The 17,136-nt window shown below is 39.4% G+C and overlaps 1 protein-coding gene across 2 annotated transcripts; it reads right to left on the bottom strand.

Moving 5' to 3' along the window:
- Positions 1-273: 273 nt before the first annotated feature.
- On the bottom strand, positions 274-16,174 carry CLDN1 (claudin 1). Of its 2 annotated transcripts, XM_037024220.2 has the most exons (5): positions 15,693-16,174; positions 6,877-7,041; positions 6,407-6,512; positions 4,579-4,663; positions 2,792-2,889 (listed from the first exon to the last, which is right to left on the bottom strand). In XM_037024220.2, the coding sequence occupies exons 1-4, from the start codon at positions 15,913-15,915 to the stop codon at positions 4,624-4,626; spliced, it is 534 nt and encodes a 177-aa protein (XP_036880115.1). In that variant the 5' UTR covers positions 15,916-16,174; the 3' UTR covers positions 2,792-2,889; positions 4,579-4,623. The 2 variants fall into 2 exon arrangements, with proteins under 2 accessions (XP_017524744.1, XP_036880115.1); XM_017669255.3 differs by lacking the exon at positions 6,407-6,512 and having other exon boundaries at positions 274-2,889; positions 15,693-16,166.
- Between the last annotated feature and the right edge of the window lie 962 nt (positions 16,175-17,136).

The raw sequence follows: 17,136 nt of genomic DNA, 5'->3' as shown, positions 1-17,136 counted from the left end.
TCATTTAGTCACTCACTGTTGCATATTCCCTTTTTAAAGATCAAGAAAATTAAGTAACTTCTCTGGCATTCTGTTCTATCACCAGACTTGAGGAAGAAGCTCAGTTTGAGAGGAGTAGGGCATTCTGGTGGGTGGAGCCACTCAAATACTTGACAGATGGCCAGGAGGGACCATAGCTCTTGCCCAGGAACACATAGTGAGTCAGATCTTATCTGATGCCATCTCCTCTTTCAAGCATAGTGACCTTGATATAAATAATTAAGAGGACAAGCCAATGGTTTATTTTTTATTAAAAAACAATTTTTTGAAAAAGAGTGATGTTTTATACAAATTCCCACTACAAAACCACAAAATACCTATTTGTCTGTTTCTAGGTACAGAAGCAGATTACAAAAATATCAAAATGGGATAAATTCTGTTGTAACAATTCTGTTGGCTCTTTTGGACTATAGATTTATACGTAGAGTGGGGCAACTAGTAACCACATGTTTTTATACTCACACACCAGTAGGATCTATGTAGGTAGCAAAGGCTCCTTGAAATTATACCTTCTCAGAGTGTAGACTTTCAGGTTTGGCAATAAAACTTACTAGGTTGAAATCCTCCTGTGATGCATCCCTTTGGATAACGTCCCCCAGGTGGTTTTACTATGAATTACCATCCCCAAACTACCTGTCCTAGCTGTGTTAGTTGCCAGCTAATAGCAACACCTCAGTTAACAGATACCAGCTTGTATACCCTTGCAAGTGATTATAATGCAAAGATCTCCCATTCTTTCACTGTGCCAACACTTAACACTTCAGTGTCCCCCATTCCACCACCAAACTTGTCTTAGGTCAAGTCTGCACTCCTAAAAGGAGAAGAGGTCAGCCACAAAAAGCATCAGGCCATACTGATTCAAGAAACTAAGACTTCTTAGAATCCTTTCCTTTAGTAAGCTGAATTTTGTTTGAGTGTCTCATCACTTGAGAGATTGGTTAAGGTGAGAAACCCATTTCTTAAAATTTCTCTTTTTTTCAGTCATATGACAAGGAATCCAAACCTATGCACTTAAATTCTTAATTCTTTCCCCTAGTACCATGCTTTTACCCTGACAAAACCACATTTACCCATGTCCCATCTCACTGGGTCCCTACAACAGCCCTGTGAGGTAGGCAGATCAGGAATTACAACCCCCTTTTTATAAGAAATCTAGGGCAGCCAAGTGCCTTGCCCAAACTCACACAGCGACTGATAGGAGCAAGAGTCCCATCAGGTCTCCAGACACTAAAGCCAACACCCTTTCCATTAAATCATCTTGCTCAAGTCAAGCAGCACTGTCCAGACTGGAAATCAAAGAGCAATTGTTAAAAGGAACAAAGCACAAGCAACGTGCTAGCTGCTGCTGAAAGAAAGGAAATGGACCAGGGGAGAAAAGGAAGGTGCTGACCCATGTTAAGTGTGTGTGTAGATTTGGTTCAATGACTTCTCTTAATAGCCAATTGAGCAAATAAAAACACCACCTAGGCATATTTCATGTTCAAAGAATGAGTATGATATCAGCTAATTAATACTCATACCACTTGTACCAGCTGGTTAAGCATCATTATCTCAATTTGACAGATGGAAAAAGGGAGAAAGACTGACTCATAGCTACAGAGAAAATATTTGTTATCAGATTATCACTACAGAAAGTCTAGCACTTGATTCAGACACATTGGCCATGCCTCTCTGGTAAGGGGTAAACTGTGTGATAATTAGATATGAGATAACAACATAGTTAAGAAGGGGAGGAGAAAATGGTAATTTGGAGGATATACAACTGGGAAGAAGTAGCTTAAAAATTCCATCAATAAAATTATGCTGTAACACCCGGGAAAGCAGCACATAGCTCCTCAGTGAGACAAATATTTTCAAAGCAAACAGAAGTATTATAGGTCAGAGTACAGGGATCATGTGGGAAGGTCAACAGGAATCTATCATCTGGTCATATAGCAAGATTTGCTCCCAAAGCTCTGATTTGTAAGAGATTCTTATTGACTTTAAGAATTAAATTGTAGGCATATGAAATGGGTTATCAGACCAAGACTTAAGCCCAATCTCATAAAAGCAAATAAAGGCATGAAGGATGACTGATGACAAAGCAAGGACTAAAGATCACAGTAAAAGAAATGTAAAATAAGCATTTTAAAAGAGCACATATAAAGAATTGAAATAAGACATACTTAGCAAAGTAGGTTAGGTAGTCAAAGACACTAAAAGATGATGATAGAGGGAACATGATATTTGTCCTATTATATAGGTATACCTATAGGAAGAAGAGAAATATACCAAATAAACTGCTTATTTAATCAATATAGAATTAAATATATTTTCCTTTTTTTAGATATAATTTTAAGTATGCTGGTACCAACATAATGAGAATAAAAGTTTTACTACCTAATCTTTTTTATAGAAAAACATGTGTATATACATATCTATATATATTTAAAGAGAGTCCTCCTTCCCATGTTTGAGATGATTACTCAGTGGGAAGCAGTAATAATTGAAAAGGCTTCCCTCCCATATGAGGAAAGGAGATAAAATAAGACTAAGCCATTTTAGCAATGGACATTTAAAAAAATATTTTTTTGGCAATACCACTTCAGAATACAATAGTCGAAAGTGTATGGTCTTAATGTCAATGATAACATTTCAATGTCCATTTTCCACTTGGCCCACCAGATTTGTCTCCTTTTGCTTCTGTGTCACACGTAGTCTTTCCCAGTGGACAGTGCAGGTTTTGGATAGGGCCGTGGTGTTGGGTAAGATGTTGTCTTCTGGGGACAGGAGCAGCAAAGTAGGGCACCTCCCAAAAGGCACAGAGAAGCAGCAGCCCAGCCAGTGAAGAGAGCCTGACCAAATTCATACCTAAAAGAGAAAAGAGAAAGCATTTGTTCAGTCAGCGAATCACTGGAATCTTTTCCAACGGAATAAAGGAAAGAAATCACTATTACACGCATTATATTTTCTCCACTGAAAATAATCCCTCATGATCCCTTGGGGAAAATGCTTTAAGATTTGCAAACACATGCACACAAGAATATTTACATTGCAATTGTTGACAGTTTGCAATAGTAGAATCAGGCAATATGGCATGTGACACCAGGTTAATTACACAAATATTTCCAGAGACTTTTCCATGTGTAGGAGACTTGAAAAGCCTGTTTATATAATTTAGAGGCTGAGTTTGGACCGTGGTTCCCAGGCTAAAACTTAACAAGTCACGCTATTGCCAAATGGCAACCATGTTCTATAAAGAAACTGCTAGGGTGTGATGGAGACTATCAGAGTTCTCGATAGTTGATTCCAGGTACCTATATACATTAAAATATTACATTTATTTTTTTTAAATAGACTTATAAACAACCCATGGAAAATTCTACATTAAGCTGACCCAGGTGGATGTATTAAGCCAGATTTCTGGGGAGAAGATCTGTGATTGACGGTGGACAATTAGGGTTCAAAAGGGCTAGATCTAGAGTTATAAGGTGTGGGTTTAAATCCTCATTCAAACTCTGAACTGTTACAACTGTGAGCTAGTAACGTCACTTCTCCATCTCCGTTTCTGCTTCTCTTAAAGCAAGATAATCCCATCTGCCTCGCTAGACCGCTTTCAGGATCACGTGAGACAATGCAAACAACAAGTGCATGGCGCCCAGCAATTTCAAAGTGCTTTCACATCCATTACTGGTAAAATTTTAGCCTACTGACCTCTAGCAGTTTCTATCCCTACATTGTAAATCTTATGAGATGGGTTTCAACATAAACATTGCAGTATGAGTTCTCCTGTCCGTGGGTGATTATATGAAAAGGAGCACATTTATCTCTCCAGCCATTTCATCCATTCATTCTAGCACTCAACAAACAGTGATTACATCTTGACATCCTGACTCTGAACGTAGTTATTAGGCTTTAAAGATGTGAGCACAGCAAGGCAAAGAGTCATGTCGCAGATCAAAGGGTGTTGTTACACAAGAGCTAAGACTGGGCTCTTTAACTTCCACAACTTGCAATACTAACAAAGATGACCTTAGTGAAGCCAATTTTATAGCTGTGATGGAACATAAAATTTCAAAGTGGTATCTCAACTTATTTTTTTTCATAACTAAATAGCTTTTTAAATAAATTTAAAGTATTATTCATTAACACCTACACTGCAACTGTTTTTTTCAATCAGTCATAAACTGTGTGTTAGTTACTAATAATCAGAATTAAGTGTTGTATGTATCAGAATACACTTCAAAAGGAAATCTCAAATGTATCAACATCTTTATTAAATATTAACAAAAAGAAAAAGGTTCAGCATACAGTTGGAAAGTACAGAGCTGGGAACTTTTTTACTTTTAAGTGCATTTTGTTATTAATACAGGATGCTAAAACCATTGTCAAACTCATTTTATCAGTCACAGACCATTAAAATTATTTTCAAGTTTGACATAAAATTTTGTAAACTTTTGGAAAGCAAATATAGGCAATATGGTACTAACTGGACTTTGCAGAAAACAAAATAGGATATTTTCTCAGAGAACAAACTATTTTACATATGAATAGCATTACCTGGCATTGACTGGGGTCATGGGGTCATAGAACTCTTGAACAATTCTATGTCCATACCATGCTGTGGCAACCAAAATAGCCAGACCTATAGAAATTCAAAACAAAAGACTGTTAATCACTATGGAACATTGAGCATAGACAGCTCATTGTAAGTATTTTACAAGAATTAAATCTCAAGAGTGCTGACATTTTTAATTTAGTCTATTTTAATATAGGGAGATTAGAAGTTCAGACATGATTTATTCCAAATTCTCCGTTAAGACAGACAAAAATATTAGGTCAAAGTTAGTCATAGTTTATGCTATTCATGTCATCTTTTCACTGATAATTCAAGGGCACTGGGACAAATAATGTTGGGAAACATTTTAACAGGTTCATGTCATTTAAGAGGTCCTTTAAAGATATTATTATACATCCCTGTACTAAAGTCCTTTTGATAAAACCAGTGTCCTTGTTATAGATACAGATATATATAGTATTGATAAAGTCACTTACAAAAGAGAAATGAAAACCTTCCTATATTTTTCTCAACAAAAACTTGAAATTTATGTTTCTGCAGGATCAAAAGACAAGTAAACAGCCAGAAAGTAGGAAAGAGCAGGACCTGTGTCAGAATAGACCCAGATCACCCAAAGTCCTACTGTCCCACTGGCCGGTCATACCAGGTATTGCCTTGAGATTTGCTAAGGTGTCATGCCAGATACATTTATCCAGCACACTCTCAAATTTCCACATATCTCATATTTCACTAAGACCAGAGAAACAACTTAGTCAGCCTAATGAATTCCATTATGTATAAGAGGTACAGAATACCTTGATTTTTCTTATCAAATAAATTAAATAATTCTTTTCATAGTAATTCTAAGAAACCATCAATATAAACAGACTAAATCTTTCTACTCTATTCCCCCTTTCTTCTTTTCCCCACTGGAAAAGTGGTCCAATCTAACTGCCTCTTATACTTGACGGAAAACACTGCTGCTTTTGGCTGCTCTTGGCTGCTCAAATAGACCATGAGAATGCTTTGGAACTTGCAGCCCTCCCTCCCTAGGAAGCCCCTAAACAGAAGTGGGAGTGATACCGTCGTTTCTGGGAGTTATAAGAAGGCAAGCAAGGGAAGGGTGCCTTGCAATAAGTTTATTGATAGCCTTTGATGTCAAATTAAACCATTGGGAATAAAACATAATCCATGCTCTTTCTGGCAAGTGCTAATCTGGATAAACTGAAAGACATTTTAAACTAACCAAACCTTTAGCAAAACCACAGGCACTCTTGCTACATTATTGGTTAAATCCACGTTATGCTATAGGGACCCCTACAAGGTCTTTTGTCAAACAGAAAATGAGAAAAGAAAGTCCAATTCTAACTTTTCCTAGTGGTAGAGTATATTACTGGTGTCATTTTCAAAAGCAATATACTACTATATATACTATATAATACATACATACTATGTAAAAATATATACAGTAGCTTATTCTATATGTAAATACACACAATCTTATTCAATATAAGCCTTATTACAAAGGCTTTACAATGCAACTTTCCATGTCTTTTTCTGGTTCTCATCTTCTCAAAGTTCGCACAGTAACTCATCAATCACCAGTTGAATGAAGCAACAAATACACATTCATTTTCTATGGAAAATACAGTCTCATTACTTTATCAAGGTTCACTCAAGACCTTTCTGGGTTGTTTTCTCCTTAATCCATTTAATCTAATTTCCTACCATTCCAATATTTTACTCCACTCCAACTGGCCTCTCTCTTCACTCATCTATCAGTACATCCCGTTTATTCCAGAATCAGATCTGCCCACCTGGAATACTAACCTCATTTTTCTCCAGTAATCCCATTCCCATCCATTTCTGACAGACTGGCTTGATTCGCACATTTTTCTTATGTTCTCTCTCACTATTCCCATCTTTGCCAGAGTGTCTGTGGAGACACCACAGAAATTTTCTGAGTTAATATCAAATTGTTCCTTAGTGTTGGCTAGACAAAAAAATCTCCCTCCTCACCTGGGGGAACTGGTTACTGCTAACAAACCAGTTGGTACCTGGAAGCTCAATGAATAGACCAGTCTACTGTAAGCACAGATCTTAAATTTTTATTTGGTTCCCATTTGAGAATGAGAAAGTCAACTGGACTTCAGGTTTCTATGTCTTCAGATTTTAAAGGAACTGAAATAAATCAACACAAGTGTCATAAATCCAACACAGCCTAAGGAAGCCTAAAACTAGATCTTAAATCATGCCAGGGACAGTTTTGTAAGGTGCAAAGGGGACAGGGCCCTTCTTACCTGAAATAAGAAATATCACGCCCCCAAAGACAGCCATCCGCATCTTCTGCACCTCGTCATCTTCCATGCACTTCATACATTTCATGCCAATAGTGGCCACACAGATGGCTATTAGTCCTAGCAGGATGCCAATCACCATCAAGGCACGAGTTGCTTGCAAAGTACCTGGCAGAAAATGTTATAGCAGATGTAAGAATTATACCTACACCAACAAGAGAAGAATAGTAGAAGACCAAGTATCTTTCCATATTGTATGGAAGAGACAAACTGGACTAGGTGGCCCCAGTTGTAGTGATGGTTCTGCAGTAAATAACATACTTTCTTCTCCAGTAAAACAAATGCCTAGCTGGATGATGAATAAAGAGCCCTCCAGCTCTAATATCCTATATTTTCAACATTATTCAAAATCCCCTGGACAAATAATTAACAGTCTGGTTGAATAAGTTTAGCTGAATTAATGCACCCCTAATCCTTACTAATGGAGTATTTAATTCTGAAACAATCACAAGTATTATCCTTAATGTTAAACCAATTTTAATTAAAATGGTTTACATATATCTTGGTAATAGTTAACAGCATTTGAGTCCAATCATCAAGCTTCAGAAGAAAGTGAATGAGTTTGGGAGATAAGAAATGAATTTCTTATAGATCACCATGCTGAGTAAATAACTTTAATCTCCTGTGACTAGGGCGGGGATGTGAATGCCATTCTTAGAACAAAACAAAATACCTTTCGAGCTGTTACTTGGAACATAGTAGATTCATATTCAAAGTTATCACCAGTTTTTAAAAACTATTTAAATGGGTCATGTTGTAAAACACACGACTCTACTAATCTTCTACTATCCTGTTATTTTTGTTGATGTTTTAAGTCATGATCAAATGGTTCGACGTATTATGCCAGTATATTCTTTTTTTAATTGAAGTATCATTGATACACAATCTTATGTTGGTATCAAATGTACAAAACAGTGGTTTAACAGTTCCCCATATCACTAAATCCTCACCCCTTCTAGTGTGGTTACTCTAAGTCAATGTTAGAAATATGTTACAGAATCACTGACTATATTCTCCATGCTATACAAGTGCCACTGTGCCAGTATATTCTTTCAAGAGTGAAAGCGTGATACCATCAGTATGGCATGAAGTCACAGATTTTTTTAAAAAGTGAGCTGAAATTACACTGATTATATGAGTTTGATTAATTCTAGATTTCCTCCTTCAAATAAAGATCATTATCTCATTGACAGTGTTAACATGTGGCAAGTATTTTTGCATATATAAGTATGATTTTAATTGTATCAAATAGTGCTATCTTGGGTAAGCTATTTATTATTCTTTTAAACCATGCTCCTGTTATATAAAGTGTGAACGATGATCCTCTCTAGTCAGGGAGTTGGAACAATGGATTTCTTGGATGGTCTTCAAAAGTGGCTGCCATGATGGATAGATTTTGTGTCTCTATCTAATTTAGCAGTAGGCTTGAGCTTAGTATTTTCAGAGTTGAGAAATCATTTGTTACCAATCATAATCAACACTAAATATTTATAAAACATCCATTTTAATTTGTTAATATTTCCATCCTTGTCAGAACCAGACACTCTATGGTAAAGTCATAGTAGCCTCTTTCTAAGAAGTATCAAATGTATATTTTTATTGTATTTAAATGATATTTGGAAGTCAAGAAAAATTTTTACTTGGTTTAATTAATAAGCAAAACAGAGATGCTCCCTACCTGCCCTTACATATCCACCTTCTCATAAGCTTGTGTAGGCACATGTGCACCAAACCCACGGACTTCTCCTAAGATCCCAGGATGTTATAAGAACTGCTGAATCAAAACATATGTTCTATAGACCATGGGTTTACTAGGAAATGAAACTGCTTATAAAATTATTAAAAAACAACTTCCTGGGAGTCTCAAGCCACACTGTGGTATGAAAAGGAAAGTACCAAGGACTCCACAATTATTGAGTGTGTCATTCCTTCTGATTTACCAATTGCTTTTGCACAATCATTTACTTAGAAAGGAAATGAAAACTAAAATAACTAAACCCTCATTCGTAATGCAGAATTCAGATTCAGTCCTAAATTTTACTGAGAAGGAAAGCCTATCAGGAAAACAAATTCTGGAAGAGGAGATGCTGAAAGTCACAAAGATGATCCTTATGCCCAGAAAACAGAATGACCACCCATCCTTTACCTGGGACTGGCTTGGTTGTAAAACTACCAGCCCTGCATCCTGAAAAGGCTCTCAATCCTGGTCACTCCACAGGAGGATGACAGGATGTGGGCAGGAAAATGAGAGGGGGTTTAGCAAGGTGGGTGGAAGGCATATATCATACAGGGCTTTGCAAGCTAGGATAGCGAGTTTGGCTTTTATTTTAATTGTAATCACAAGTCATTGGAGGGTGTTAGAGTAGGAGGATAGGAATTTTACTCTTGGTACAGAGAGCACAACGAGTAAATGTTCTTCCTATGATAGTCCTTCAAGTACGTATAGCTTCCTATACCTCCTCCTCTGCTTTGTTTTCTCATCAATACTGTCCTCCAATTCTTTATCAATCACTTTTGTTTCTTTCTCTAATCTCTCTCCAAATTTTCCTCTTTGTTTGAATTGTAGGGACCCAAACCAGACCCTGATTCTATAATAACCATTCTGATCAGTACTTCATGTACAATCTGCAGGCTACCAGCCCAGCAGGTCTGAGCACTTGGATCACAAGGTATCTTCACGAGGAGTCTCCTGGGCCTCAGTCTCATGAGTCAGGCTTGTATAAACCACCCAGGCAGGGAGCACACGTGGATAAATGACTCCAGGCCTCCATGTGCACTCACCGGGGATGATCTAATATTCAGTCTTCATCTCTAAATTTTTTTCCCTTCAAGTTCTCAAGGTAAATACATTTGATTCATGCCAAACCCATTTTACTCTTTCCTTGTTGTACAAAATTTCCAGGAGGGAGGGAATACATATTTTGCTCTGTTTGCTACAAACCCTACTATGTTTTCTTGCTTTACAGAATAATGCATTATTTGTATAATGCACAAAAAATAATGGAGAGAAAGGGGAAATATCCTTAAGAATCATATAGACCATACAGAGCTGGAGATCATGTTTCAGTTTTTTAAAAAGTGATAGTATAATAGTGTTATTTTACAAAGCATTAACATCCATTGAGTTGTGAAATTTCTTTGTATTTTACAATTCTAGATGGGCATCAAACACAAAATCTCATCTTCCTTCACTGGAGACATTTGGATGAATTCTTAACTGTAGTGACAAGTGGGGGAAAATATTAAAAAAAAGAGGTGATGAATCACAACAACATGTAAACTCACTAGCCAGGCATATGTAACAAGGATTATAAGTCAAACTAAGCAAGGGTTGTTGCAAGTTATGAGAGTTTAATGTACAGGTAGAATCTAAATTGCACAGATTTAAGTTGGAACCAGATGAATCTTTAAATTAAGGTCTATGGAATCCTTTTATGTCAGAGCTTTTAAATACGTCTTTGTGAAGCTCCGTGGTAACTCAAGCCAGATGTATGTTCATATTTGCATCCAAAACACTAAGAACAGTAGGTACCTGGAAAGCTACATGGATTACTCAATCTGTGTTCAATTAATTTCAACTAGAACATGTCTTTATTCTTTCAAATTGTGCTAAGATGATAGGTAAAAATATTCTCGTGTTTGGCTTAATCTTTGAAATAATACTGAGAAATGCCTCTCTAGAGAGACTGGGGATGCTAAAATTTTGCTTCATTCAGCCAAACTTAGTCTAAGATTGTTAAAAGCTAGAAATTCATACAGGGAAGAAAAAAAATACTCTGCTAAATTGATCTATTTTTTAAATTTTTCTAAATTTTAAAATCATGCATCAAATGAGCTTCCAAGATGAAGTTTTTTCCTAGTGGAATAAAGATCAGCAGAGTAGCAACTCTGAGAAATGTCTGAAAGCCACAAAATAATATTCTGTACCAGAGAGATGAAGTATTGCCTTGGACAATTAACTCTGACTTGGCCTGACTGCATATTCTGGAAGCAAATATGTTTCTTTCCTATCCCTTTAAATCTGCAGATACCTCTGCTGTATTATTACCACTGACTAAAGTGGTGGAGAAACTGCTAGCAAACATTCAGAAAGTTACACTATTGCTTCTCATCACTATTCAGCAGTAAACTGAGAAGGCAGTCCTTTAACTATACTTAGCTAGACTGATAATCTTGAGATTAAAGACCCCCTAAGGAGTTCTTACCACTTTCAACCTGAAAGTATAATTTGGAAAAAAAAAAAAACTTATAAAGATCTCTACTTATAAGACAAGAAATAAGTTAGAAGTTACCCATATACTACAATTAGGTTAATCCACAGAAGTATAGAAAGACAAGCATAGACAAGTATGTAGATTTTTTTTCTGAATTCTTACTATACAGGCAGAAGGATCTCCTTAAATACCTGAAAATGTTTTTTCTGTTTACTAGTCATATTCCTGCATTATTGCCCTACATACTATACATCATTAAATAGATTTTAATTGCATGTGTATCCTCACACAGTCTTTCTTTGAATCAATAGTGCCTAAGTATTAGGCAAATAAATGAACTGACCATTAGGTGAGTGGAACAAAAATGCTCTTTTCCTCGCCAATTAGATTAGCTCATTACAGACTGTCACAGAAGTGTACTCCCATGGCTTTTTCACTTACTAAATCTTTTGCTTTTACTCAAGTTCAAAATTTCTCAAGAGTGCTCACTGTTAGCATTTGCATTTTATTGGTGCATGAGCCACTGGGCGTGACCTCAGAAACAGGACACAGTGAGTAACTGAAGTGGTCTGGATGAGGCAGCCTTAACACTTTCCAGATTGTCTTGAGCAGTTTTGTACGTTTCTTTGTTTCTTAACTGCCTCATAATTAAATTTATGCTTCCATTTTTCCTCCATGTCACTTACTCAACACTCAATAAAGGAAACCGAAACCATGCCAGCTGCTTCTTTGTTTTCAATCACTGCTGTTAGTAACAAAGAACACTGGCACTGGCAGGGATCAACAGTGGCAACAACTTTGGCATCTTGCATCCCTAGGAGCAAGAAGAGGGCCTGATTCACATGTGTTGAATGGAGGAATGAATCATGGATTCATCTCCCCATTCCTCCCATTCTGCCCTATTTTATAAATGGGAAACTACAGCCCAGAGAGATCAAGTGGTTCATCATTACACACGTGGCTGGTTAGTACAGAGCCAGGGTAGGAACTGAAAACTTCTCATCTCAAGCCTGGAGTTTTGTTTTGACGTCCGTAATTATAAGAATCAAAGCTAATTCTTGAAACAGATCTGAACACAAATGGCCTCCTGAACACCCTTGGTTCAGCAGGCATAACTCAGTCTGGGGAAGTGTTAAGTGGGTGCCCTCCTCTCTGCCTGTGCTTCAAAGACTGTCCAAGTCAGTGATGTGGTCCCTTGATTGACCTAACATCATGGGGAGAGTGCTGGGAAACCTCAATGACAACCAGTACTCATTAAGCACACCCCACAGAGGTAGATTCATGCAAAGCAAGTTCAACAGGCTAGAGGAGTTCATACACAAATTACAGAATCCCAAGGTTAGATGAAACTAGAGTGTAGCTTAACCTCCCATTTGTCTGGTGCTTGGAATTTCTCTACAACGTTCCTACAAAATGCTTACTTATTTCTCTGATTGCACACCTCCCACCATTCAGCCTCCCAAGACAGCCCAATCTTTGGACAGCTCTAGTGATTAAAGTCAAGCAAGAAGAAACAACTAACTAAGCACATAAAATAGTCCTCTCTTCAGCAGAATCACAGAACCCAAGAATGGACTAACAGTTACCAAAGGGAAAGGGACTGGGAAGGATGGGTGGGAAGGGAGGGATAAGGGGGGGGGAGATAATATGGGGGATGCATGGGGAGGGCTGTGCAACACAGAGAAGTAGTGATTCTACAGCATCTTACTACGCTGATGGACAGTGACTGTAATAGGGGTTGTATGGGGGGACTTGGTGAAGGGGGGAACCTAGTAAACATAATGTTCCTCAAAAAAAAAAGTCCTCTCTTGCCAAAAGTTTGGGAATTGGATAAAAACAAGGCAAGATGTATAGTTTAATCAAGAAACCTGTACTGCAACTGCATCTGGCACTGTCCTTTATATATTCCAACTATCAGCGGCAGGAATAATCACTGTGGATAAATATCACATACTCTGGATGGGACTAACATGGTCTCAGTCACAGTAAAACCACAGTACACAGTGGAACATTCATTTTCCCAGGAAGTTTCTCAGTTACATTCTTACAAACTGCTTTGCAAGAACCATCTGAAAGAAGGCCTGTGGTATTTCATCTCCTATATTTTTGTTTGAGCACACTGTACCCCTTTAGCATATGATGTACTTTTTATAGCTGACACTAGTTAGAGCACACAAAGGCTTTTAACATGTCTAATGCCACAACCTTGATAAATCCCTGTACCTCAATCGTAAGATGACAAGTAGATTCTACTGGCAAATAGAACAAGGTTCAATTTCAGGGAATTGCTAGCCAAGCTTTTCACCTAAAAGCACTTTGTGGAAAGTAACCTTTTACAAGGACCACTACTTATACATACAGAAAATCCTGTTCACCTCTAGATGCCACAGAAATATACCCAAACCAGCCAATGAATCACCACCACCGCAGGTCTCTATATCAGGTGGGTGTAAGCATCACAGCCCAGGTAAAGAAACAGGACAAGTTCTCTGGGCCTTATCCAAAGGCATTCAGTGAGTCATCAGAAGGCTGAGAGTACCTGTGAGTCAAGGCTCCCTCTTCTGGGAATCCGTTTTGAGAGAAAGGCCTCGCCCCCACCTTGAATAAACCGGCTTTAGCCAAAATGAAAAGAGGAATCTTTTTTTTTTTAAAAAAAAAAGCCATCAAGAAGAAATCTCCAAAATATGTACAGATGGGGGGAGTATTGTTTAGTTCTTCCACCACAGCTTCAAAAACTGCAAAAGCTATATTAACTAGTAATAAATGAAAGTAAAATGGTTGAACACATGTAGGGATGACCTGTTTGAGATTTACAGTATGGATCAATCTGATTCCATTTGGCCATTTAAGGAAGTTAAAAGGAAACATCTTAAAACATTTTGAAAATTAACTGTTTTGTTTAGAATCAAAGACCTCTGGAATTGCCCTTAGAACCTTCTCCATCCACTGATTCCTCAGTATGACACTCAAAATGCCTTTACGTATCACATGTGTATTTATTTTTGCATGGGGAGATTCAATGATTATATAAAGGAGTATGCCTATTATATTCTTTATAAAGGAATCCTAGTGTATGGGAACTTGGCAAAGCTGAAATAACTCTCAGAACCACCATGCACACTGACTAAACCAAATACCACAGGTGTTCAAGATGTTTAAAAAGATTCAGACAGAATCGGAGGAAGTAACTGAGGGGGTCTTCAGTTACTTCAACTCTATACGGCCTTTGACGAAACCACATGCAAGAGGTGGACAAGGCAACTGCAGTAAACCGGAGCAATGACAACACTCCTCACAGCCAGCACACAAAGGAAGCCAGTGGGCAGGCTTGTTCATCTAGGCAAAGACCAAGGAAGCTTTCTTCATGTTAGCTCAGGGCATAACAGACACAAAGGGCAGGACAACTAATGTACTATCTTAAGGAACATACTCCAGCCATGCACTGAAGTAAGTGGGAATTGAGTGAGTTTCTGACAAGGCACTCAAAAGCTTTTATTTAAAACAAAAGGGAAAAGGACATCCTATCATCCTTTTCCCCACCATCCTTAGAAATACTTCTATGTAATCTTTTCCAGCTTGACAGAAGTAAAGAAGAAATATCTGTTACACAGAAATTCCTTTGTGGGAGATGGAAAGCTGGAGAAGCCACACTAGTTTTCTCACTGCCTTCCTTCCCAGCTGACCTCTGCTTTCAGCAGCTGTGTCTCCTGTGTGGTTTTTTTCTTTAATGCCTTCAGTCTAATGGCAGGTCATTTAGAACTTACTTTTTGTCATCCTTTTTCCACCTGCCACCAGCCTTCACTTTAAAATACCATTACACAATCTGCGTCCTCTGCAGGCCCATGGCTTGGAAACTAAACCCTTCAGGGGAGTCTCAAGAGACTTCTTTAAGGAGTCATGGAAGGAGGTGTAAAGGGGCCTCCCACACCTACCGGGTCTTGAAAAGAAAAAGAAACAAATGACTCAAACTCAAGTGTGAGTAGAAGATACTGGTTAGGACATTCCATGTAGGAATGTGACTTTACTATGAAAACTCACAGCAAAGATAGATTGGAAAACACACACATACGACTTATACAGTACTTTGAGATTATCTATTTAATTGTACAAATTTGAGAAGCTACCAGGGTCCAAACTTTTCAAGACATACCATTCTGTAGTCTAAGCCTACCATTCCTCAGCTTACACAGAACCTTAGAACATCTAGATGAGGCCTAAGAGCCCAAGCCTGAGTTTGACCTTCACCCACTCAGTCTCCAACCCACTGTCAGGGAGTGCAGGATCAAACCACACCTAGAGGAGCAGGCAAGTGTCACCCAGGGGCTAGAGGAAAAGCTGGAGCTTAGGCCTGGGTCTTTCTTTACTCAGACCATGCCTCTCTCCACCTTCTCAGGACAGAGTAACGATAAGACATTGATCTACTGAAGACTTTTCACCATGCAATCACAATAGAATCGTTTGGTAGCCACTACTCCAAAATGGGGAGCCACTCTGGGGTTGGGGTCTCTGGGTCACAGCGGGGGTGGGGGTGGGGAGTGCACTCACTGTTGAGGTTCAGCAAGGAGTCGAAGACTTTGCACTGGATCTGCCCGGTGCTCTGCGACACGCAGGACATCCACAGCCCCTCGTAGATGGCCTGAGCCGTCACGATGTTGTCGTTGGCGTAGCTGTAAATCTTCCACCGGGACAACGCCGTGCTCACGATGGCGCCGATCCAGCCCAGGAAAGCCAGGATGAAGCCTAGCAGCTGCAGCCCCGCGTTGGCCATGGCTCGCTCGGCCGCCGCGCTGGCTCGGGAGTGGCAGGTGCAGAAGGCGGAGTTTGCAGGTGCGCACCCGGGACTCCCGGGGGTGGCGGAGCCGCGCCGAGGAAATAACTGAGGGGGGAGCCCTGCTCCCCGAACCACAGCTGAAGAAGTTGTGGGTCGGGTCCGGGTCGCCGCTGGAGTCGGGATGCGAGATGCTACGCTGCTTTCAGACTCTGGGACTGAGACGCCGACTCGCCGGGAGCCGCGATTTAAAGCGGCTCCTCCCCCGGCCAGCCGGCCGCGGCGCAGAGCCCCCTGGCGGTGTCAGGGCGGCCCTGGGGAAAGCTGGGCGGAGCGCGGGAGCCGCGGCGGCCTGCGGCCCGGGGTCGAAGGGTCCCGCCCGCGGGGTGCGGGCAGCCTGAGGAGGCGCAGGTACGCAGAACGCTCCCGTGCTTGCTCCCTCTCACTCCTCCCCTCGCCTATCTCTGCTTTTGAGCCTTCTCGGGCTTCCCATTCATTCAATCTACATTTATCCAAAAACTACTATGCATGTGTAAACACTAAAAATGCATAAAGATGAAAAAATAGAGCTCTTCAAAAGACCCACAGTTTCATTTTAAACTCTTTCTTTTGCTATTTTATTAAAAGGCATTTCCTATCTCCACCTCTCCTACCCTCCCACACACACTTCTCTCCTTTTTGGTAAGCTTCCTTCTGCTATTCCTTCCCTCCATCTGTTCCTTTCTTCCCTTTATGTTCTCTTCTAGAAGCTTGTATTTCTGCAAGGATTATAAGAAATGTTTATACTTTCTAGAGTAGGAAACTGAGACCTGGAGAGGAAATCTGATTTCCCTAAGATTACACAGCAAGTTAGCATCCCCAAGTACTTGATTCTCAGCCTACTCTGCTTTCCACTGCATCTGAACTTGACCAAAATGTATGTACTGTAATCTATTATTCTTATGAAAACGCAGGCCTCCTTCCTCCACCCCTACACCCCCCCCCCCCCACACACACACACCAGCCCCTTTCCCTACAGCAGTTTGTCTCAGAGAAGTGATTCATTCTGACAAGGATCTGGTCAGCGAGCACCTCAACCCCCAAAGTGTTTCATTAATGGATTATCAGATGCTATTCTCCAAAGGTGAGAGCTTGTAAAAAGTGTTCTCCCAGTAGAAAGAAGACTGGGCTGGGATTTAGGGTGTCTGGCTTCTGTCACCCTCTCAGGTTTTAGTCTAGTTG

Source organism: Manis javanica, chromosome 3, assembly GCF_040802235.1.
Source record: "Manis javanica isolate MJ-LG chromosome 3, MJ_LKY, whole genome shotgun sequence".
NCBI lineage: Eukaryota > Metazoa > Chordata > Mammalia > Pholidota > Manidae > Manis > Manis javanica.
This window is presented reverse-complemented; position numbering and strand designations above follow the sequence as displayed.